Source organism: Anastrepha ludens, chromosome 2 (assembly GCF_028408465.1).
Source record: "Anastrepha ludens isolate Willacy chromosome 2, idAnaLude1.1, whole genome shotgun sequence".
Classification (NCBI taxonomy): domain Eukaryota; kingdom Metazoa; phylum Arthropoda; class Insecta; order Diptera; family Tephritidae; genus Anastrepha; species Anastrepha ludens.
Window position 1 is genome coordinate 95,485,838 of NC_071498.1, and position 24,335 is coordinate 95,510,172.

General features: G+C 36.8%; 1 protein-coding gene across 1 annotated transcript in view; it reads right to left on the reverse strand.

Moving 5' to 3' along the window:
• The window catches only part of LOC128854813 (octopamine receptor beta-2R), a 78,473-nt gene that overhangs the window by 15,655 nt on the left and 38,483 nt on the right, over window positions 1-24,335 (reverse strand). Inside the window, 2 exon segments of the mRNA XM_054089222.1 lie at window positions 1,743-2,128; window positions 19,728-19,826. Coding sequence (XP_053945197.1) covers window positions 1,743-2,128; window positions 19,728-19,826 — 485 coding nt within the window.

A 24,335-nucleotide genomic window follows, 5' to 3' on the forward strand; every position in this document is an offset into this window, starting at 1 on the left:
TTAAGTATTTCGGAGTTATGTTCACATGTAGCGGTGATTCAACTTTTGCAGTCAGGGATCGCATCAACGTCGCCAACAAAACGTATTATGGCCACCTTAACTTGTTCAAGACACGGCTCTTGTCTAAAACTACAAAGCTAACTATGTACAAGACCTTTATCCGACCGATCTTAATGTACGAATGTGAGGTATGGACTTTTAAAGTTGGTGACTGCGCGCTGATTGCTAGCATGGAAAGAAAGTACAACTGCGAACTAAACGATCTCACTCAGAACGAGAAAGCTGTGCGTATTGTTGAAGCGTGGCGCACAAGAAGATAGGTCATGTTACGCTTATGACTTCGAAACGTGCCGTGGAGAAAGCCATGACAGGAAAGCTAATGAGCGTAAAGGCCAAAGGCAGACAGAGGAACTGATGAATATACGTAGTGGAAAACGATCTCAACGATTTCGAAATACGTAACTACGAAGAAAGAGCTCAAGATCGACTGCTTTGGAGGGGCATTGTGAAGGATCATCAAGCAGCCGCGTTTAATGCTGTGAAAGAACAAGAATCTACAAATGGCCGTTTTAAATTTCGATAAGTCACTAATATTGAGAGAAGTTCTTAAGAACAAAGCTAATATGTCCTATAATATGTCCGCCTCTTTAGTGACTTTCGTTTTGATTTAGAAAACCAGTTATTGGTCCCTTTTTGCAAATCGCATATAAAATATATTCCCATGGTAGCTATTCTTCTTCTTATCACACTCTTAGTCCTAGCCATACTCAGTTTTCATGTCAGTGTTATTATTATTGTCCTTATCATTGTCGTTGCCGCTGTTTTCGTCATGGTGATCGTAATTTATATTACCATTGTTTGTTTTTGTTATAGCCACTAAGATTGTAATTGTCATTATAATTATTATTGTTACTTTCACTGCTTTGTCGTTGTCATCGTTATTGTTTTTTCAGTGTCATAATCATTGTATTTGTCATTGTCACTGTCATTGGGATTATTCTTGACATTGTCATTATCTGTGTAATTGCTATTGTTTTAATCAGTGTCCTTACCAATGTCATTATCTTTGTATTTGTCATGCGATCTGCCATTGTCATAGTAAGTGGTGTTGCCACTATCGCTGCCATTATTATTATTATTATAAAAATTATTACGACTGTCATAACTAGTGTCATGTAATTGTCATTGCTGTTTACTTTGTCATTGTCATTGTCATTGTCTTTGTATTTGTCATTGTCATTATCACTGACGTTATTATTATAACTGTTTTATTATTGCCCTTGTCATTTTCATAGTAATTTCAATTGTCATTCCCTTTGCCTTTGGGCATTGTCACTGTCATTGTCTTTGTATTTGTCATTGTCATTATCAATATCAGTGTCACTGACATTGCTATTATCATCGCCATCATTTGTCTCTGTCATTATTATTAAAACTGTCTAACTTGTATTTGTTATTGTCTTAGCTTTATCATTACCATTACCTTAATTATTGTAATTATCATTGTAATTGTCATTGCTATTATCATTATCATTGTTGTTGCCATCGTTACATTTTCGTTAGCTTTATCATTATTATTATCATCATCATTGTCATTCTGTGGTTATAAAAATCTACTCCTGTTCACAAAGTAAAACAATGTATGCTCCCGCTTTCCCTCCAATTAAATTTCATTCTCAACCATGAAAACCAATTTCAATTCAGTATTCCATTTCATACCACCGATAACCAACCATTCATACCTGTATTATTGCTTGCTCCTCCACCGCCGCGGGTGTCCACCGAGTGTCGATGCATCAACATTGCATTGCCATGTCGCGCCATCATCTGCTTTTCCTGACGATTCGCCTCTCGGAATATCGCCAAATACGTGAATATCATAATTGTGCAGGGTATCCAAAAGGAAATTGAACTCGAGATAACACAATATGGCTTATTGACGATGAACTCACAACGATCTGGATGAATTTTCACAAAATTCTTATGCTCCTCTGTCGTATACCAACCGATGAATATGGGCAGGAAGGAGAGAAGAGCTGGTGATATCCACGTATTCAATATCATGATGAACACAACGCGTTTTGTCATGCTAATGGGGTACTTGAGTGGTTTCACAATCGCATAGTATCTGCGGATAACCAAGAGACAAAATAAATAAATGGAGGTATGGCATCAAGAGTGAGTAAAGAATAATAGCGTGCAGTTAGTCTCTCGTATTGCATTAAATCATAAAGCATGATAAATATATTATGTTTTGAAAGCAAGAAAAGTTGAAAAATAAATAGAGAGGTCAAAAATATTGAAAAAGCTAAGCACTTGCGGCTGCTCTGTGTTTTATGTTTACTAAAATATACTGGTATATATATTCATATATGTACAAAAATAAGTGGTATTACGATATAGCGTTGAAGAAGCGATTTGACGTGTTTGAATGTGTGTCGTACTGTGATTGTCGAAAGAGGTACGAGGCAAATAGGGCCAGTACTATTTGTGCTTAGCATAACTATCGTACATAAACTCGTACTTGTAAGCATGAAAATATAAATGCATTAGTATTTTAAAATATGTATGCATATGTGTGCATACGTATGATGTGATACACTGAGTGCATCTTGGAATCATTGCTTGCTTAATTTGTTTCCTTTGAAGCAGAACTAAAGACATTTCAAAATCATTATAGAACGGGTTATAATTTCACGTAAAGGGGGCTCGCTTCCTTTGCGCCTAAACGAATACTAAAGGAGGACCAAAGAAGCAATCAACAATTATTACTAACAAATAATGTCACATAGAATAGTCTTTTACAAGATCTTTGAAGTTCGAGCTTCTATTTTCTTGACGCCGGTGACAGCTCGATGATGTATTTTTTAACAGTTGAGCGATTCGAATTCAAGCAATATTTTGTATGAGGTCTTAAGTTCTTTTGCAAATTGGTTTATTTGCAGATAATAAGAAAGCATAAAAAAAAGTAACCTGGACAAAATTAAAAAAAAAATCAAAAAATTTTGAGATTTATTCAATGGTCAAAATGTTGGTATAAAGTAAAAGTTTTAATGTCAAATATTTTCGGATCTTTCCAAGATTTTTATAAACATATAATTTTTTTGTATGATGTTTTTTTTTTATATAAAGATATACTAAAGATAGAGCACGAAAAGCACTGATGGCGCCCTCCTGCGGAAGGCTAATTGGGGAAAAATGGGGGTTGAGTCCCAGAATAACACAATGGCTTTACACAGCGATAGTTCGGCCAATTCTCTACTATGGTATTGTAGTATGGTGGGATGCCCTTGAGAAGAGTGTAATCAGTAAGGGGTTACGGGTAGTTAGAATTTTCATAGAATTGGATTTTTGTTTTGCATTTTCTTAAAGTATAATATCTTAAAAATATTGTGTTAAAATTTAAAGTGAATCCGGCAAATACTTTTCGAGTTATATTGTTGCAATTAACAACGGGCACTCGGGCGCTTCGAAGCGTTCGAGAGCAAGTAACTAAACTTTAAACTTTTCTCAAAACTTTGTTTTTTGAAACTGTGATCACTGTAACTTTAAAACCGCGTGGTATATTTCAATAAAATTTATAGTGCTCTTGAAAAACATATAAAAACTCGTGCCTGATAGAGAATTTTTTTTTTTCAAAAATTTCGATTCCTTTTAATCAATTAATTGTGGGTTATTTTCGAAAATCTGAAAAATATTTATTGACGCCGCCATATTGCAAATTTGGAAAGAAAAGCTTCGACTTGGTACAAGATTATCTATTAATAAAAATCATTTCTCTTGTCCGATTGATTTTGGATGAATCTCCAAGGACTTGTGATGATCACCGCAAGGTACTTCTGGAGAAACGGGCTTCACACAAACAGAGATAGCTTTTACAATTATTAATTTTTTTTTGAAATTTTGCTAAAGTCAATTGAAACATGTTTCATAATTGCTATGTTTTTATTTTTGTAAAATAAAGCAATTGACTAGCATAAAACAAAGAATTATTGAAAATCATCATATTTTTGGTTGACAAGGTTCAAAGGCTCTCATCTGATCTCATAACAGGTGCAATGGCAACCACACCATCGAAATCATAATATGCGACACTTAACCTCCTTCTGGTAGATCTGCAGGGCTAAGGCTACTTTAAAGTCATTTGCATTTCGGTGCTCCCTAGACTGGAATACTACGTTCTGTCAAAAAAGTACCGGTAATTGCTCAATCAAACGCAAAGTAATTGTTTAATTATCAACATTTATTTTCTCGCCTTCAAAATAGGCGCCACTCAAAGCAATACACAAATGCTAAGGATTAATCCAGTCATCAAAGCACCTTTTAAATGCGTTTAGAGAGATCTACTTCAGCTCCTTCAGCAAATTCTCTTTAATGGCCTCTATAGACTCAAGGCGGCCTTTAAAGAGAATTTGCTGAAAAAGTCACATTGGGCTAAATCCGGTGAATACGGCGGAGTTTTTGGTCAAAAAAGCCTTCACAGTATGAACCTTGTTAGACGGTGCGTTATCATGGCACAAGATCCATGAGTTTTCTTTCCATAAATTGGACCGTTTCTTAGGCACATTCTCTCTCAAACGTCGCATAAGTTCCAAATAATATTCTTTATTTACCGTAGAACCATTTGAAATGAATTCCGAGTGCGCAACACCATGATAATCAAAGAAAACGAGTAACATGACTTTTACTTTTGACCGACTTTGACGTGGTTTTTTGTTTTTTTTTTTGGGTTTCGTCTCATGTGGATAGCACTATTCCGCCTTTGCTAGAAGTTGTACACACACCAGTGCACATTCCTTTCGCCCTTTTAAATGGCATTGTAATCTAATGATGTCATTTCATGGTGGACATTTTTCTTCTAAAATGCAATTAGAAATGCAAGCGAGTGCCGTCGTGGATTGCGATTTCGATATATGATAACAACTTTTTCATTGCTGACTTTAATAATGCTCTTCAATATGCCACATAGCCAACAAAACCATATATTTTAAATAAAATTCATGTGAGAAAAAAAGTGCGCCATAATTTGCAGAAATTTGGCTATCAGAATTGCCCGATTAAATTCTTTCAGAATACTTGGGATTAGCCCAAAGATAGTCAAAGATTTCACAAGAAAATCAATACTTGTGTCTGTACGCAGGCACGCGCGGAAAATTTGGAATTTAGAAAATGTTAATTTGCAACCACTGCAACATATAAAATAATAAACGAGTACAGAAATTCCATTTAAAATAAGAATATTAAAATAAGCTCCAAATTGCAAAGACCCTGTATTTCTCACTAAGGAATATCTCACCTCTGGCTCTACTAGGTATGTACATTTGTGGATTTGTATTTATGAATGATTTCACTCTAGACTCCAGCATATGTCTGCTCGGTTTGTTTGAACTTTTTTTCTGCCTCCTCTCTCGTCGCTTGCGGTTTGCGTGATTTGTGAGTTATGTTAGAAGAATCTCTTCAATTTCATTCTAAAAGCTTCTGTTTTTTGTTTTTGTTTGTTTGTAGCTAAACCATATTTGAATTTTTTCTGATTTCTGTTGATTGAATGCAAAATATACATATAGGTATGTAAACATGTGTGAGTAGATGTATAACGTACATATAATTGGCGTGCATATCCTCTGTTCGGTATTTGGCCGAGCTTCCGCTCCAATTTCGGGTATATGGCATGACGTTTTTCCACAAAACGGAGCGACCTACAGTTTTACACCGCAGATGCTTTTTCATGGCAAAGATACGGTCAGCGGCCAGTGAAGGAGCGACAGCCTTTTGCTATTAGTTGGTAGTTATTCCCGCCGCAAGTTTCGAACTCGCGCCCTCACGAATGGTAGTCACGCGCAAACTCTTTCCGCTTGAATGCTTAGAATTCAACAAAAAAAAGTCAAGCCAAACAAAATCATAAACGCAAATATAATATTTTTTTGAGTTTGCTTTTGGCGCGCAACACACTCGAGCGCATGTGACACATGTTGCAAGTGCGACAGTTGCGTTTGGTTATATTTTTGTCATTTCGAGTTGACGTATTCTCCTTTCATTCACTTCACTCTTTACACCTTACTTGTTGTTGTTATTACGCTTCACTTACATATGTACATATATGCATATGCTGGCAAACTTGAATATTTCAATTCAGCTAACAAAGTCCTCGTGTCATTTACTATACTTGTACTTGTATCTGCATGCCCTTCATCCACTCTGACCAGAGCCAGCTGCTTGCGGTGCACGAAATTTGATTTAGTTGCTATATATGCACATACACATGCATGCGTATGAATAAGTTTACGTACATACATACTGGTGTTTTTGTGAAAATAAGTTGAGCATAATACATACATCCATATGTATGCCTTTATATATTTTCATATATGCTAATATCATAATATGCTTCAAGCTTTTTGGCAGCTGTCTGACTAGTGAAATTAGAATTTGATATATGGGTAAATTTTGACGAGATTTCTATTTCATTTGACACAGGGCAACTGCTTAAATTTTCTTCTATATACAGTTCAATTGATTGGTTGAATGCAGTGTAAATGTGAATGAAAGCACTCAGCGAAAGAAAAAAATTCAAAAGAAATTCTCAAAGGCAACCATACTTAGACCATCGTACTGCTTGAGGGCTAAAGTAAGATTCCTAATTCTGTCACCAATAATTGCAATAATGTATTCCACTTCCCAGTCACCGAGATTTAAAATTGGATATTCTTTTGAAATAATAGTAATATCGAATTGTTAACAAATATTTTCCTTAAAAGCGTTATTGTCTTCTTTTAAGCAAATCTACAAAATCTAAGGCAAGGTTATGTAAGAACTCCGAGCTTTGTAAATTCAGAGCTAGCAGGCATTTTAGTAACCGGGTTTAAATGAAATGCGTACTAAGTTGATAGGCATATTAATTTTCCTGTGAGTACCAGTCCATTTCTATAGCGGCTATACGTTTGCGTTGAAGGAGAGTTTAATTACGGCTGTAAAGTCTTGCCCTTAGCAGACGAAATGCTCGAGAGAAAGCCACTGTTATATTCAAAAAGTATAAATTATAACTCTGTCGCAAAGATACAGGGAACAAACAAACAATATGTAAAGAGATTGATTATCCTTTTCCTCAGCCAGACGGAAGCTACACAAAGAATCCAGAGGAAACCAGTCAACTTCTGCTGGACACTCACTTCCCTGGATCACTTGTGCTAGACGAGATCTCTGTACCGGCAGAAGCCACTACATCTGCGGGTGCTGAGAACTTAAAACTAGCAAACAAGCTATTCCATGAAAAGCGGGTACAATGGGCGATATCAACATTCAGCCCATACAAATCTCCTGGTCCTGATGGGATATTCCCCTGTCTTTTACAGCAGGGTGCACACCATATTATCCCTAATTTGACCAGACTATACAAAGCAAGCTTACTGCTAGGGTATTTGCCTACAAAATGGGCTGAGGTTAAGGTCGTATTTATTCCAAAGGTAGGGAAAAAACCCGAACAATTGCCTAAATCATACAGACCAATTAGTCTCAGCTCATTTTTCCTCAAAACAATGGAAAAGATAGTTGATCAGTATATTAGGGAATACAATCTAGCTAAATTCCCACTGCATCGACTTCAATTTGCCTATCAACAGGGAAAATCCACTGAGACTGCAATACACAGCCTGGTAACAGTTATTGAAAAGGCTATTGAGTCCAAACAGATAGCTCTATGTGCATTTATTGACATATCAGGAGCTTTTGATAACACCTCCTATGAGGCAATCTATAATGCCCTATATCTAAAGGAGGTACCTGAACCCATCACTAGATGGATAATATTCATGCTGAAATCTAGGACGATCAGCACCGAACTAGGAGGAACAATCAAATCTATTAAAGCCACAAGAGGTTGCCCTCAAGGTGGCGTACTCTCTCCTCTTCTGTGGACTCTAGTCATAGATGAACTTCTCCACAAACTGAATAACCTAGGATTTCACACTCAGGGTTACGCTGATGACCTAGTAGTTTATGTATTAGGCTGGCATGAGGAAACCATTTCGGATCGCATGCAACAAGCCCTTACACTAATAAACAAATGGTGCACGGAAAAAGGGCTCTCCATCAACCCATCCAAAACAACACTTGTACCATTTACTAGGAGAAGGAACATAAATCTCAAATGTCCGACCCTTAACAGAACAACACTTGAACTCTCGACAGAAGCGAACTATCTTGGCGTTAGTCTTGACAAAACGCTTACGTGGAACTCCCATATTGAGAGAGTTACTTCAAAAGCCACAAGGGCATTCTTTGCCTGTACAAGGCTTTTTGGTAAGACATGGGGACTAATCCCTAGAATGACCTTCTGGACATTCACCACAGTTGTAAAACCCATAGTCACTTATGCATCCTTAGCATGGTGGCCCAAGGTCAAGCAAAGAAAGGCGGCAAACGAATTAAGCAAACTGCATCGCCTGGTATGTGTTGGTATTACAGGGGCTATGAAAACGTGTCCCACGGATGCATTGGGTGTGCTCCTGAACATACCACCGCTTCCAATTCTAATTGAAAGGGAAGCTCGCTCGAGTGCCTTAAGACTAAAAGGTATATCCGAACTTAAAAGTGGGGATATGAAAGGACATTTAAAGATCTTAGAAGACCTCCTACATAGTCCCATTCTTCATAGGGATGATATACTATCACCCAAACCAATACTCTTCAGGAACTTCCAAGTTATAATCAATGAACGAACAGACTGGAGAACTAACTCTATCACCTTCAAACCTGGCTCCCAGCTATGGTTTACTGATGGGTCCAAATTGGAAAATGGTAGAACAGGGGCAGGAATCAATGGGCCCAAATTCAAAAAATCGATTCCGATGGGATCCTACCCAACTATATTCCAGGCAGAAATACATGCCATTGAAATATGTGTGAGAGAATGCCTTAGAAGGAAAATGAGAGGTACTCACATCTAAATACTTTCAGATAGCCAAGCGGCTTTAAAAGCCCTTCTATCAACAACCATCACCTCTAAACTGGTAAACGATTGCCTAAACCTCCTAAACACGTTAGGAAACCTCAACACAGTAACACTATGTTGGATTCCGGGACATGAAGGACATGAGGGAAATGAAATGGCTGACGACCTTGCAAAACAAGGAGCAAATATGCAACTTACTGGTCCTGAGCCTTTCTGTGGACTGACAAAAGGCCACATTAATGAATTCCTTAGGAAATGGGAGGAAAGAAAACTTGCCGCACATTGGCTAAACTGTGCCGGTCAGCGTCAAGCCAAACTATTCCTAAGTCCCAACAAAGGAATATCTGACAAACTTCTCTCACTAAACAGAGTAGATCTGCGTCTTTTAACCGGATACCTTACAGGTCACTGCAGCCTGAGGTACCATCTAAACAATATTGGTCTATCCGAGACCAATGTCTGCCGCTTTTGCGAAATGGACATAGAAAGCTCAGAACATTTGCTTTGTGAATGTCCTGCGTTGGGCAGACAAAGACTTCACCACCTTGGTGGTATCGTAGTATCTCCATGCAATCTTTGGAACAACAAACCCAAAACTGTGCTAAAATTTCTAAAAAGCCTAAAACTCTAGGGTTACAAAATAGGCCTTTCACAATAGATCAGCTCTGGTCGCAGTGCGTAATGGCCTTCTAATAATAATAATAATCCTTTTCCTCTATGAATGCCATGCTTATGTGAATGTCTTGGCAAACCACTATTGGGGTGACTCAGTCAACTGTCTGGTCAACAACCTAATAAGGTTCTTAAACTGCACAGACTGGATATAGTTCCAGAGTCTCGAACAACTGCCTGGCTTAGATGTCAACAACCTAATAAGGTTCTTAAACTGCACAGACTGGATATAGTTATGCTGTAAATAACCATTAAACAAGTTGGTAACAAGGATGTGGCAACAAAATGGTGCGGAAGCGCTAGTTGGATTCTGGGTGAAGTACCCCTTTAACGAACCAATAAACCAATTACAAATCAATCAATAAAAATGTGGCTACAGTCGGCTGCTTCAACAAAAAAAAATATATAATAAAATTGCGTAATAAACTCTGGCAGCCTAGATAATTGAACAAATTTGATTTTTTCTCTATATAACCACAATAAAAGACAATCTGGACTAGGTCAAAGTTTGTATACTTAATCACTGTGTTACACTAAGCTCTAGGAAGACTTATCCCTACTGTGTCATTCTAGCGTCTAAGATTATGAAAACGAGAATAAGCTTATTAGTTATTAAAATACTTATACAAGTATAGTCTTACAATAGCAACAAATATACTCTTTGTAGTTGCCTCTTATGAGTACTATGTTGGAAGTGTGTCCATTTAGGCTTCTTTATGAACTTCTTACTTGGTTTGAACTCTAAGCTACGTGTAGCTATTTGAACCAGGCAGCTTAGAGGGTTAAGTTGTGTCACGCTTATTGTGGGGCTTTTAATTCATTCTTATTCAACCTAAATTTACATTTTCGGAACCAAATATATATAATCTTTTACCTCTAGAATTTCAGGTCATCAGACGGCGGTTGTTGGTGCCATACGCTTGACCGAAATATCTCTGCGAAGTGACGAAACTCTGTGTTATTTGTACATACCATAACCTCTATTCCTGAAATCAATTTTAATACACACATTCCAAACAGTGGGCACCAAGAAAGAGTGATGCACCAATTATCGCCTCCATCCGGTAGTGTAGCTATTTACACAGATGACTCCAGGCTTGGCGGCCGAAATTTCCTCGAATACTACCCTTTAGTACAGACCCCTTCATAGACTGAAGGATAAACCTTCATTGAGGCGAAATAATTTATCGAAATCGAACATCTAGGAAGAACATCTGGGTTCATATTCATTTCCAACTTATAGATGATATTTAAGCAGGAGAAATTCTTCCACATTTTTGTAAAGTAGGGAAGTAAACAAAACTGTGTGGCAAATACGGCTAAGCACATTCTTTCCGGAAAATAATGAGTTGGTATGGTGTAGTTCAAAATTGTAGGTCCCTCCATTTGTGGAAAACCATCGAGATGCACACCACAAATAGGAGGAGAGCTCTGCTAAATTCCCAAAAAAGAGTATAGCGCCAATTATATATACATATATACGAGTATATGGTCTATGTGACTTGTAAACTGGTTTTCTATTAGCGAATTTGCGGATGATGTGCAACGAATTTTGGCTTACTGTTATTCTATTGCAATCTATTGCATTCGAGGTGCGCATACGACGCATTGCTCAGTAGGCCAGCATGCGAAGAAGAAGTGATAGGCTGACAAGTAAATAGTTATCTCTCAGAAATTTGTTGCTTCTTCTCGGCATGGATCCTTATATTTTTCCCCAACTAAATCTACGGCGACTCTTTTACCAAACATGAACACAAGAAGCCAAATTCCGACTGAAAGGAAAAGTTGGTATTACACCAATTACAACTGGGCACTGCTCAGTGCATATAATCGCGATTACCACTAAAGTCCAAAACCGCAGGAAGGTTCTCAAGTCACTAGCCGGCAGCACATGGGGCAAATGACTTTTAGTTGCCCGATAATGAGCTATGCAACACCTAAAATGGTTACATAGACTCAGTGGTAGAAACCACAGGCTTGTCTAAAATATACCACTCACAAATGTGACTGGATATCTTCTATTTTTACCTTAGCATCACTTTTAAGAACTGCCTCAGCGGCCTGCTGTTGGAAGCAGATCCACGAAATTTACCACTTACACGAACTCTCGTCCTTTGAATGCCCTTATCACAGTCCAACCAGTATCCATTGCAAACGAGGAGTTTCAACTGCCTTTTGAGGCTCACATTAGAATTAATGCCCGTCATGTGGGAATGACCTACATGACACTGGCTACCTCTTCATATGTCACTTAAACCTACTCATCTAACACCGCATTTCTTTGGTTCCATTTTGCCGAAACTGCTCGTTTCCCGGGCCTAGCTTAGTTGATTGCAGGACCTAATAAAAAGTAAGGGAAGATACTAACGCCTTTAAAATATTCATGATTTGTGCTTGGTAAGTTAGATCTGTGAGCTTCAGAGCTAACTTGTGAAAAAACAGATTTAACACGCCAAGCGGTTTACTCAAGAGGAAAGATCAAGTAAATGCTAATGTAAATCTTGTGACTAAACTTCGACAAGCTATATAGGAGATCATAGCCGTACACTAACCGAATTTAAGTGATGTGATGGTATGGAAAGTTTATAGCAAATCAACCCTTCATAGCTGGGCCATAGCACGGAACCTACTTTATATGCCTTTAACATCCAAATGCATATATGTACGTGTCCTACATGACAGATTATGAAAGGTAAAGACGAACAAGTGCCATTAAAGTGATTCAGGATGGTAGAGTCGCTGCACTAGATTGGTTTGAGTAATGGACAAGCCTGAAGGAAGTGCATGTGTATTGCGTGTTGCAATGCTAATGATTGATGATGCAAACAGTGTCTTGTGCGTATTAGCACAAATTAGGTACCTGGATGCACGAATACTGGAATATATGTGCACTAGTGTGTATGTGCTTAGCACAGGCAAAATGAGTTCAAGTTTGGGCTTGAAACGTTTGTTTGGGTACTGCAAGTAAAATATATTTGTTACAAAAATATGATTAGGACATAATATTTCAAGTTCGAGTTTTCTTAATTGAAGCCAAACACTTATTTTTAATGAAGTTTCCCACATTGTTTGTAGACAGAGATTGTACAGAGCTTATTCTTTGGATAACTTCATCTTCTTAGCATCACAGCCATTCATTCACAACCTTTTGCCACCTGTCTCTATCTAAGGCTACTTCCTTCCTTCCTCCTTCCTTCCAGAAATATGGAAAAAACAAAAACTGGTACTAATCAGTAAGGGGAAGGGAGACCCAACATTAGCGTACGCTTATAGACCGTTATGTATGCTGGATAGCGCAGGAAAACTCTTTGAGAAACTGATAAAGCATAGGCTTAGCGAAGCCGTAGAGAACAGTGGCGGTCTCTCCGACAGGCAGCATGGTTTAAGAAGTGGCAGATCCACCTTAGGAGCCATCCAAGATGTAATAGCTAGCGTAGAACATGCCCAGGCAGGTAATCAATACTCCAAACGCTTAGTATTACTAGCCACACTGGATATTAGAAATGCTTTCAACAGTTTAAGCTGGAACGACGTAATTGTAGCCTTAAAGGTAACATTCAAGATCCCGAATAATCTATTGAAGATTATTCGTAGCTATCTCAGCAGTCGCGTGCTCTTATACGAAACGCGAGAAGGGTGTAAGTCTAAACAAATAACAGCAGGTGCGGCTCAAGGATCAATACTTGGACCTGAACTCTGGAATATAAGCTACGTTGAAATCCTTCGAATAGAGATGCCTGAGGATGTGCATTTAGTGGAATACGCAGATGACATTGCAGCTGTAATAATGGCCCGAAACACCGACGAAGCCAAAAGAAAGTTAAATCAGGTGATGATCCGAGTCCAGACATGGCTAGAAGACCATGGATTAAAGCTGGCCACAGAGAAAATAGAGCTAATCCTTCTAACGAACAGACGTATCCCATTAGAAGTAGACATACAAGTATTTAATGCCACTTTATCCACAAAAAGAGTGGTCAAGTACCTAGGAGTGCAATTAGACACAAGGCTAACCTTCTGGGCGCATATAAACCATGCTGCCACAAGAGCTGTCAAGGTAAGCGGCATGTTAAGTAAGCTCATGGCAAACCTTGGAGGTCCAACGCAGAACAAGCGAAAACTTTTAATGGACACGACGAACTCGATTCTCTTATACGGATGCGAAATATGGACAGATTCGCTTAAGGTGCAATGCCGGCGGAAAATTCTGCAATCTGTGCAACGCACCTGTGCTCTCAGAGTGGCTTCGTCATACAGAAACATATCTGAAGCAGCAGTGTTAGTTATCAGCGGAACCATCCCTATAGATATTCTAGCACAAGAGCGTAAACGGAGAGTGGAGGCAAAAAACACAAGAATCCCAGTACCATACTTCTCCGATAATAGAGTTCAAACATTCACACTTTGGCAGGCAAGATGGAACTCTGAAAGGTATGGTAGATGGATAGCGAGACTAATACCCCATCTAAAAAAGTGGGTAGAAAGAAAGCACGGTGAGGTTAACTATTACCTCACACAGTTTTTGTCCGGACATGGAAAATGCTAAAAAAAAAAAAAGGATACTTCCTTCCACAGCCGCACGTTAAGATTTTCAAGGTCATCTTCCTCCCCTCTATAGGTTGTCCTCTTCTTCGATCTCCAACAGACTGAAATACAACTGCCTTTTGAGTTGTTCGTTCCTCGTTCTAAACACGTATCCAAGCCATCTTATCCTCTGAGATTTTATAAATCGTATCCCAGTTTCGCTTTTTTGAAAAAGTTGCAGCTCATGATTATATATTATTCGATAAGTTTTGTCCTGCATTCTTATTGGTCCATAAATTAATGTCATCAGTTTTTTTAGCGTCCAGAGTTCGCAACCATTGGTAAGCACAGAGCAGATCAAGGTTTTGTATATCCTCAATTTTTGGTCGCGAGATAATATTTTTGATTTAAGCAGTTCCAAATTAGAGTAATAAGACCTATTTGCTGCTAAAACTCTGTCCCTAATTGTCAAAGACGTATCCATATTGGCTGATCATCTGCATATGCGTAAAGGTGGAACGACTTGTTGTATATACTCCCATGTGGACTTAGTTCGGTAATTGCTGCGTAGAGGACCAGGTTGAATATCGATGTTGATAAAGTGTCTACCTGTTTAACTCCCGATATTATGAGAAATGATTCAGAATATTATCCTTGCCAATGACCTTCACCGTGGTATTTGTAAGCGTCATTATCGAAAGCTCAATTAACTTTAGCGGGATGCCTATTCACTGCAGCAAAAATTTAATATGCCTTCTATCTATTCTGTCAAATCCTTGTTTATAGTCCATTTTTGGATATATGCTAATCATCATTTAACTCTCACTCATTTTCTGAGATGACTCCACCTCATTTTTCAGATAGTTGTGACAAAGCTACTCACCGCGTGCATGTATAATGGATAATAGACGGAGAGAACTCGCATAATTGATTGCCCAGCGCTTACTGAGCTGATGCGACGCTCACAGTTTCAGGAGCTAACCACAGGTAGTGACCCACTGTTCACATTTTATTAAGAAGTCTCTTTCCCCCATCTTGATAGCTCACCAGACCAAAAGTTTCCTGCAATATTGCTGTAATTAGGTGCTCAAAGTTGCCTAGTTTCACAGTATTCGGAGGTCAAAAGAGAGGTCAGTCATTCTCCGAATTGTTCCAGAGTTGTCGGAGTAATTCCGTACTTCTTTGGCAGTCGTTACACAAGTGAGTAGCCAATCAACTGCGCCTTTAATTGCGTCTACCAGCGCTTGACATCCAGTACAGTGATTCGTTTGATCAGGAACTCCATCCCAGAATATCAGCTTATCAGTTGGACTCATCAATTATGCTCATTGGTCAGACACCACGGTTTTGAACTGAAAGTGTTTTAATATTACAGACTGCCCGAAGAATAAGTCAAGCTACAGCCCGAGCCTTTGATTGTGGGCGCGCATTCCTATTTTTTGCCTGCGGAATAACCACTGGTATCACATTTAGTATTGTGAAATTCATTATTGTTGGCACGATCCGAAGTGCTCCACTGATTTCAATGAGGGCCAACGTCGTCCCGACTCCATGCCAAAGAATTGACTTTATAATAGTACTAGCAAACCCGGCCCCCTTCGCTGGGCACACTAAAATAGAATAGATATGGTTTAGAACAGAAAATATATGATTTTCATATTATTTATTTCTTTATTCTTTATTCAAGCGTTTTGGCATAAACAATATTTTTTGTTTTTCTATTTGTTTTTGAGTAAATATAAAATATAAATTGAAAATCAGGAAAAAAGAAGATTGTTTTTAAATTTCAAATCAACGCATATGAATAAACAATCGTCTTTTTTCCTAATCATCCATGAATTTTTCGTTTCAATTTATATGTTTTATTAAGCATTGGGGCTTTTTTAACCATTATCCATTTATATTTTTCAAAAAAAAAAACGAAAAAAATTTTTTTTTCCACGAACACATAATTTCATTCGGATTTCACATTAAATTCTCAAATTTCGTAAGAAATTATTCACTGTTCCAAAATCCACTCCAAAAAAATTCACAAACAATTTTTACATGTTGCACTTACGTTTTTTCCTTATGGCATCCAAATCAGAAAGAAATATAGACCCATTGTAACTCACACTGTCAATTTGACAGTTCAGTTCCGCCCCAAGCGTTAAAAAAGTAAACGACATTATGGCTGGTTCAAAAGAACGCTGTACCCGTTGTTAGTGCTCCGAATTACAACCAAACTTTACGAAACCCATTTTCAATACTTACTTAACAATGTGCGTAAGTTTGGTTTAATTCGGTGCAAAGACACGGCGGGTCCACGTTTTGGCATATATTTCGAGACCCTAGTCATCAATAGGTATGAAAATTACCCCTATTAAAGCACTTATCAACAGCTTTCATTTGATACCCATATTGTACACACACAACCAAAGGTTACCCGGGTCCACGTTTTGACCTATGTCTCGAGACCCCAGTCACGGAGCGGCATGAGAAATACTCTGTACTAAAGCATTCGCCAACAGCTTCAATTTGATATCCATATTGTACAAACACATTCTAGGGTCCACGTTTTGGTCTCTATCTCGAGACCCTAGTCACGGAGCGGATGGAAATACTCTGAACTAAAGCATTCACCAACAGCTTCCATTTGATACCCATATTGTACATACACATCCGAAGGTTACCCGGGTCCACGTTTTGACCTATATCTCGAGACCCTATCTACCAATAGGTATCCAAACTATACGGAAACCATCTTCAATACCGCCTTAACAATGTGTGTAAGTTTGCTTTAATTCGGTGCAAAGATACGGCGGGTCCACGTTTTGGCATATATTTCCAGACCCTAGTCATCAATAGGTATGAAAATTACCCCGTATTAAAGCACTTATCAACAGCTTTCATTTGATACCCATATTGTACACACACAACCAAAGGTTACCCGGGTCCACGTTTTGACCTATATCTCGAGACCCCAGTCACGGAGCGGCATGAAAAATACTCTGTACTAAAGCATTCGCCAACAGCTTCAATTTGATACCCATATTGTATATACATATCCGAAGGTTACCCGGGTCCACGTTTTGACCTATATCTCGAGCCCTATCCACCAATAGGTATCCAAACTATACGGAAACCATCTTCAATACCTCCTTAACAATGAGTGTAAGTTTGGTTTAATTCGTTGCAGACACGGCCGGTTAGCGAACACACACAAAAAGTTTACTTTATTTTATATATACGATTTTTTTCAGTTTGTGTCCGAAAAATCCAAATATCTTACGGAACCCTATTTTTTTCCGAAATAAAATGTAATCCATGTTACTCTTGGATAATGTGGTTTTCTAATGGTGAAAGAATTTTTAAAATCGGTCCAGTAGTTTTTGAGCCTATTCGTTACAAACAAACAAACAAACAAACAAAGTTTTCCTCTTTATAATATTAGTATAGATTATAGAACCAAAAGATGACCTTAGGTCTTTTGCAGCAATATAAGCTATCTAGGGCTCTGTTTGTATTCTCCTTAACCTTCTACTGTACTCAGGAGTTACACATTATCAGAAAGCACCAATGTGTCAACCATATTGGAGGGTTCACCGATAAGTCGCAGTTCACGTCCCATTTGCCAAGTACTTTAGATAACCATACATCAATTCGTACAGAGTATCCGGAAGCTTTCGCTTTACAACAAGTGCTACGTCATCAGCGTAGGTAATCACCCTGCAGCTCCTTCTCCGCAGCTAGTCTAGCCAGTTGTTAACAATGAATACCCAGAGCAACGTCGGTAGAGCACCGCCTTACGGAGTGCCTTTACTCACCTACAGCCGGAGGTGAAACCAGTGTCAGCAAGCATTTTATAGATAAGTATAGTGAGGTCGGCCTCAACTTTCATTAGAAGCTCCATAAATATTGGGCAAGGCGCCCACTGTGAGCTCTGTTTGAGATAGGCACTCTTCTATCTCTTTAATAAGACAGATTCTACAGATTTGCCTTTACAAAAGTATGTTGCGCGGGCGACAACGCTACCGAGGAGTTTTCATCTTTTATTTACTCTACCTCTTTTGTGAGTTCGTCCTTTTCTTTGCCACTCGTCCTAATAATTAGGAATTAATTTGTTTCTGTCAATAAAAAATTAATTGTAAAGTTTGCTGCTGCATTTATATAATAAAAAGGTCACGCGTTTTACGGTACTTCTGAAACAAACAACCAAAAAATAATAAAAAAGCAAACCTTTGTTTCTCCCTGGAACTATAATAAATAATAACAAAATAAAGTAAACTACAACATTATTTTTGTGGAGGTCGTATTAAAAATTGTCCAGGGGCGTTAGATTGGACGATCTTCATGGATAAATTGTGGCAGAATATCGTACATTTTTTTCGTTCTGGCAATTTTGTTTATAATAAACTGAATATTTCGTTGATTGTGTGGCTGATTGTGTATCATCTTGCTGAAGTCACGTACCGGCAATATTCATAGCAGTAACAAGGAAAACCCTAAAAAGAAGTAGCGGTCGCCTCTCGGCAGGAAACCTCCGAGTGTATTTTCGCCATGAAAAAGCTCCTCATAAAAAATATCTGCCAGAGTAGGCCTAAAACTGTAGTACCCGCCATTTATGAAACAACATCAAGACGTACGCTTCAATTATATTTATATTTGTAACAAAGTGTAAAAAAGTAGCTTACAATTATATTTCTGTAGTGCAATTTCGTAGAAGTAAACGCTTTTCTTGCTGATTTGTAAAGAAAAATGCTCGAATGAAAATTCAAGGGCCAGCACAAACGTCCACTGATGCGTTTGTAATCTGTAGGAACAAATCAACTCACATTTTTTATTAAAGTTTTTCTTCTGTTCGACAATCATAATGACCCTAAATGTTCCCAATTAGGTGAAATTGCACATTTTCTCAGACTCACCATCAGATGTTAATTATTTTTAAGCGGTTATCGAGCGAAATTGCGCTAATTTTAGTGCATTTAAGATTTTTTACTAAAGATTTTGCAACCGAAACGGTTATCAAAACCCAACAGAAAGTAAACAGAAACTTGAACGTGAAAAACCTTGTATAGTCTAATGTACATATATACAGAAGAGAATCTGCAGCAATTTCTTTGTCCATGTTCATATTCACTCTGTCAATGCGTACTTGTCTAGGAAGTTGCACATGACCACTTGCAGAACAGTCACAGTAATTAATGCAGAAATTCTATTGTATTGCAAATGTGCTATAGCAATCAAGGTTGTGTCAGTGGCAGCAGATAATGGCCGCAACTGCAAGTGCAGCTGATAACTTCGCAGGGAAAGTGTTGCAAGCGGTACAGTATTTGAGATGCACATAACAGATGCAACTAAACAGGAAATGTGTGTGGTGAATGTTAATATTGTAGAAGAATTTTAATGAGTTGAACAAATAAAGGTCTGTCGATAATTATTTCGAGTTGATTTTTGGCCTTTTGCCAAGTACTTGCAACAAGCTACATATGTACATATATATAAGTGTGTGTGGGTGTGAAGTTGTGAACGCGTTTGTTCTGCGGACTTTATTTTATATTTTTACATGCATTGGTAAAACTCTATAGTAATTATTTGCACTTACCTATCAACGGATATACAGCACAAATGCAAAATGCTTGCAGTGGAAAAGTATACATCCAGGCTGTTCCATAAATCGCAGACAAATGGACCGAAATTCCAACTGAAATAAGAAGAGAAAAGAAAAGCAATTACAAATAATTGAAATACAAGCGAAAAACAAAAAGAAGAACAGAAATGCTTTTGTTTATTTAGTCATTGGTTGTTGTTAGACAATGAATAAAAATAATGAATATTCCAAAAGTGTTCCAAGAAGAGAAGAAAAAATACTCAAGACTGGTTAAATATTGATCTGCGGTAATAATCGCTTATGCAATGCATACGTTTTTCAATTTTTTTCACAATGATTCTTTTTAATTGTTATAATAGTCATATTTTGAAATTTTATAATATTTAGTTTTTTTTTCTCATCTTACTTTCCTCTCCTCTCACTGAATACCGGCATAAATGTAATAGTATTTCGAATTGTTGGAAACAGATTTACAAAAATCCAAGCAATTTTTAATTTTCTTTATGCGTTACAAAATATGAATTTGGAGTGGAAATAAATATAAATTCTCTAAACTTTTAAAACCATAAAAACAAAAAAAAAAAAATTTACCAAATTTTATAATGAGAACAAAAACAAAATAAGTAGAACAAATTAAGATGTCAAAGTGGAGTGTTGATTAATGGAATAATACACATACATATGTACATATGCGTACATGTCGACACTAAAAATAAATTATACGCTTCTTGCATTGATGTTGCTCATACGCCATGTAGGTGTATACACACCGAAAACCTTAGTGCAGGCATAGCGCAGCAAATTAATGATTTCGATTTTTGTAAAAAATATATTATATATGATAGTCCGTGTAAAAGAAAAAAAATGACAAAATAAATTGGAAAATAATTTTGAAAAATTATGTTCTGAATTTCAACAGTTCGTCCAAAGCTGTCTGACTGAACGATTTCTAAAAATACCGTCGTCAATTCATTTAACGTCAGTAAGTGTGTTTGTAGCAGCAATAGCATGTAGCAATAATAGCAGCGCGATTTTGCTTTGACTAAGTGCTTTTATTTAATTTGGTTTTATGTTTTTTTTTATAAAAATATAACTTAACTTACCTGAATTACATAATAAAAATCAAACATTTTAATAAAAATGTAGTACGCAGTTTTAAAGCGCACTGGCTTTTGGTATAATAAAGTGAAACGATGAGTGCAGAAACATTGTGTAGATTTTTGAAAATGTTTTTGTTGGCGGTCTGTGCATTTGCTCCAAATAAAAAAATGTGAAGCAATCGTCAAAAAAAAAAAACAACTTATTAAAAAAAATCTTACAAAACATCAGCGTAAATTCTGAAGACTTTATAAAAAAAAATAGCTTATAAAAAAAATTATTTTTTTTCCTTGTTCACTCCTTTCGAGAGCATAGGGCCTCGACAAGACTCTTCCACCGTACTCGGTTTTGGGCTGTTGTTTTTGCACCGTCCCATGAGATGTCGGCATCTGCTAGTTCGCGCAGCATCGACCTTCTCCAAGTGTTTTTTGGTCGACCGCGACCTGTGCTCCCCTGCGGGTTCCAGTCAAGTGACATCCTCGTAATGCTATCTGGTGGTTTTCTCACTTTCTGCGTTTGATTTGCCTATGAATGGGTTTCTCGTTCGTTAATTTCCACAGTGCGACGTTACTGATGGTGTTTGGCCAGAATATTCTGCAGATGATATGGAGGCATTTGTTGATGAAGGATTGTAGCCTCTGTGTGATAGTGTTAAAGACCAGGCATGTTTCGCTTCCGTACAACAATATTGCATTTACACTTGAGCCGAATATTCGTAGTTTAGTGCGCCTGGAGATTTGCGTATGCATTCGCCCGAATGCCGCCCTTGCTTTGTTTAGCCTGCAGTTGACATCTTCATCTGTTCCACCATCTGCCGCGATGATGCAGCCGAGATAGCAGAAGCTTTCAACGAAGTCCACCGGGCATCCGTCTTGCCTTGCATTATTGTGGTTAACTCTCATGGCCTTGGTCTTGGCGATGTTGACCTCCAGTCCGTCAGTGCGTCACAGCGCGACTAGTTTGTCCGTCTTCGCTTGCATGTCGAAGAGTTTGCGAGAGAGGAAGCAGATGTCGTCGGCGAAGTCCAGGTGCTCAAGATGTCTGGTGAAACTCCACACGATGCCTTTTTTGTGCAGGGTTAGTTGGCTCATGACGTCATCAAGGACGATGGCGAAGAGAAGAGGTAACAGGGGTCAACCTTCCCATACGCCTGCGTTGGCAGTGTATGGATCGCTGATATCGCGATAAAAAAATTGATTAGTACAATAAAAAAAACATAAACTGTCAAAACTTTGCAAGCACAGACATGTACTCAGCCCATTTGTGACTCCTGGGACTCAATACTGGACGTTGTTTACCCAAATTTTGATTAATTTCATTATTTTTCTTGCGAAATGACTGTGCACAGCATACACAATAATTAGGTTAAATAAAATATATGAAATTGTCCAGCATTATTTTTTTTTTCTAAATATAGCTATGCTTTACTGAATTTTTTGTACGGAATCCGGCAGAGAAAGAGACTGTTGAATATTTTCTTTGCAAATTTCCGAGTCTGTGTGCCTTTCGGTGATGGCCTGTACAGGTCTCCAGCCTAGATCCCGTTTCTCTTCTCCACCAAATCAACAGCACTAAATGGCTGTAGCTGGTTTTTCTTCGTTTGAATTACGAAATTTTTTGTAGGTAGTGGTCAAAATTATGATATCAAAACGACACTCCAGTGCTATAGTGCACCCGAAGTACTCTTGCCATCTAACCTATCCACCCATCTTCATACTTTTTTTTAACAATCATATTTATGTATATCGCAGCATGGCATTGGAAAGCATTATAGAATTGTTTGCAATTGTTGTTTTTGTGAGTTGAAGTCCTCAACGTACAAATTTTAGAAACAATACTGAAATTTTGTTTTTTAAATGCTTCAGATTCTAATACAACAACAATAGGTTTCAATTAAATTTGACAAGAGCTTTAACGATTACATTCTTTTTTGTTAGTGTATTTTGCCAAACTACGGGTTTTTTATACAATTTTCTACCGCTTAAATTTTGTAATTTTGGTCAACTTATCACCCTTATATTCCTTTTTTGGTTATTCTTTGGTATATGTGTTACCCTTTTGTTTTTTGTTTTTTTTGTGTCGGGACAACTAGCAAGTCCCGCACTCAGACATTAATTAAGTCTATTGTCACTTGGTCCGCCGTCTCAGCTGAGCAGAGTACGCTGTCTGAGATGCCCACCCTTTCCATGTGCTTCGCCCACAGAAAGTGGCCCGTCATCAGTCCAACCAGCTGTCGGTACTCCCTTCTGCTTAATGACAGGAGGGCTTGCGATAGTCGATCGGACATGACAGGTATCATCAGTTTAGTCCATCTGCAGCCTCTCTCAGCTTGCCTCTGTGTTTACCTTAATTTTTTCCTTTTATTGTTAATTTTCCTTTACTCGATTCGTTTTTGTTCTTATTTCATTCTTTTTCTTCATTTCCCTTATTATTTTTTTTGATTTATTAATTTAGTTTAGTTTATTTAATTTTTTATTATATTTTTAATTTTTTTTTAATATTTGCTTTGTTGCATTTGATTTTATTATTTTATTGCATTTCATTTTATTTCTTGTTTTATTGAGTTTATGTTTTTTCATTTTTTATTTGGATTTAGTTATTTTCCTATTTTTTAATTTTGTTTAAATGTACTTTTGTTTTTGTTTTAGTAATTTTTTTTTAATTTTAATTTAAATAAAAATAGTTTTTTACTTATCTCATTTTATTTCTTTTTTTAAATTTTCCTTTACTTGATCCGTTTTTGTTTTTATTTTTTCTTTTCCTTTGTTTCCTTAATTATTTAATTTAATTTTTTAGTTTACTTTATTTTATTTAATTTTTATTATATTTCTAATTTTTTTTTTTAATATTTGCTTTGTTGCATTTGGCTTCATTTTTTATTATCTTATAGCATTTAATTTTATTTCTTGTATTATTTAGTAAATAAAAATTTAAAATTTTTGTTTTGCGCATTTACTTCATTTCATTTTATTTTTGGTTATTTTATTTTATTTAATATCATGTCTTTTTTTTCAATTTATTTAAATTTACTAAGTTTGCTTTATCTCATTTTAGTTATTTTTTTTTTTGTATATTTTAAAGTTTATTGTGTTTTGTTTTATTCTTTAGTATTTGAAAAAAGTTTAAGTGTTATATTTTTTTTACGTATTTTGTCTCATTTCAATTAATTTTTTATTTAATGTAATATCATCTCTTATTTTATTGTTTTATTCAAATTTATTTAATTTTTCTTTATTTTAGTTCAGTTTACGTTTTTAGTATTTTTTAAAGTTTATTTTATTTCTTTTTAGTTTATTTTACTATTTTTATTGCATTTTTTTAATATTTAAAATATGATTTTTATTTTTGTGTAATTTATTTCATTTAATTTTTTTACTAATTTTTTTTTAATCAATATTATTTTATATTTTATTTTATTTAAAGTGTAGGGGAAAATGGGGAGTTGTGAGACACAGGGAGTTGTGAGACATTGTTACCTTTCGGCATTATTCATTTGTTTACATT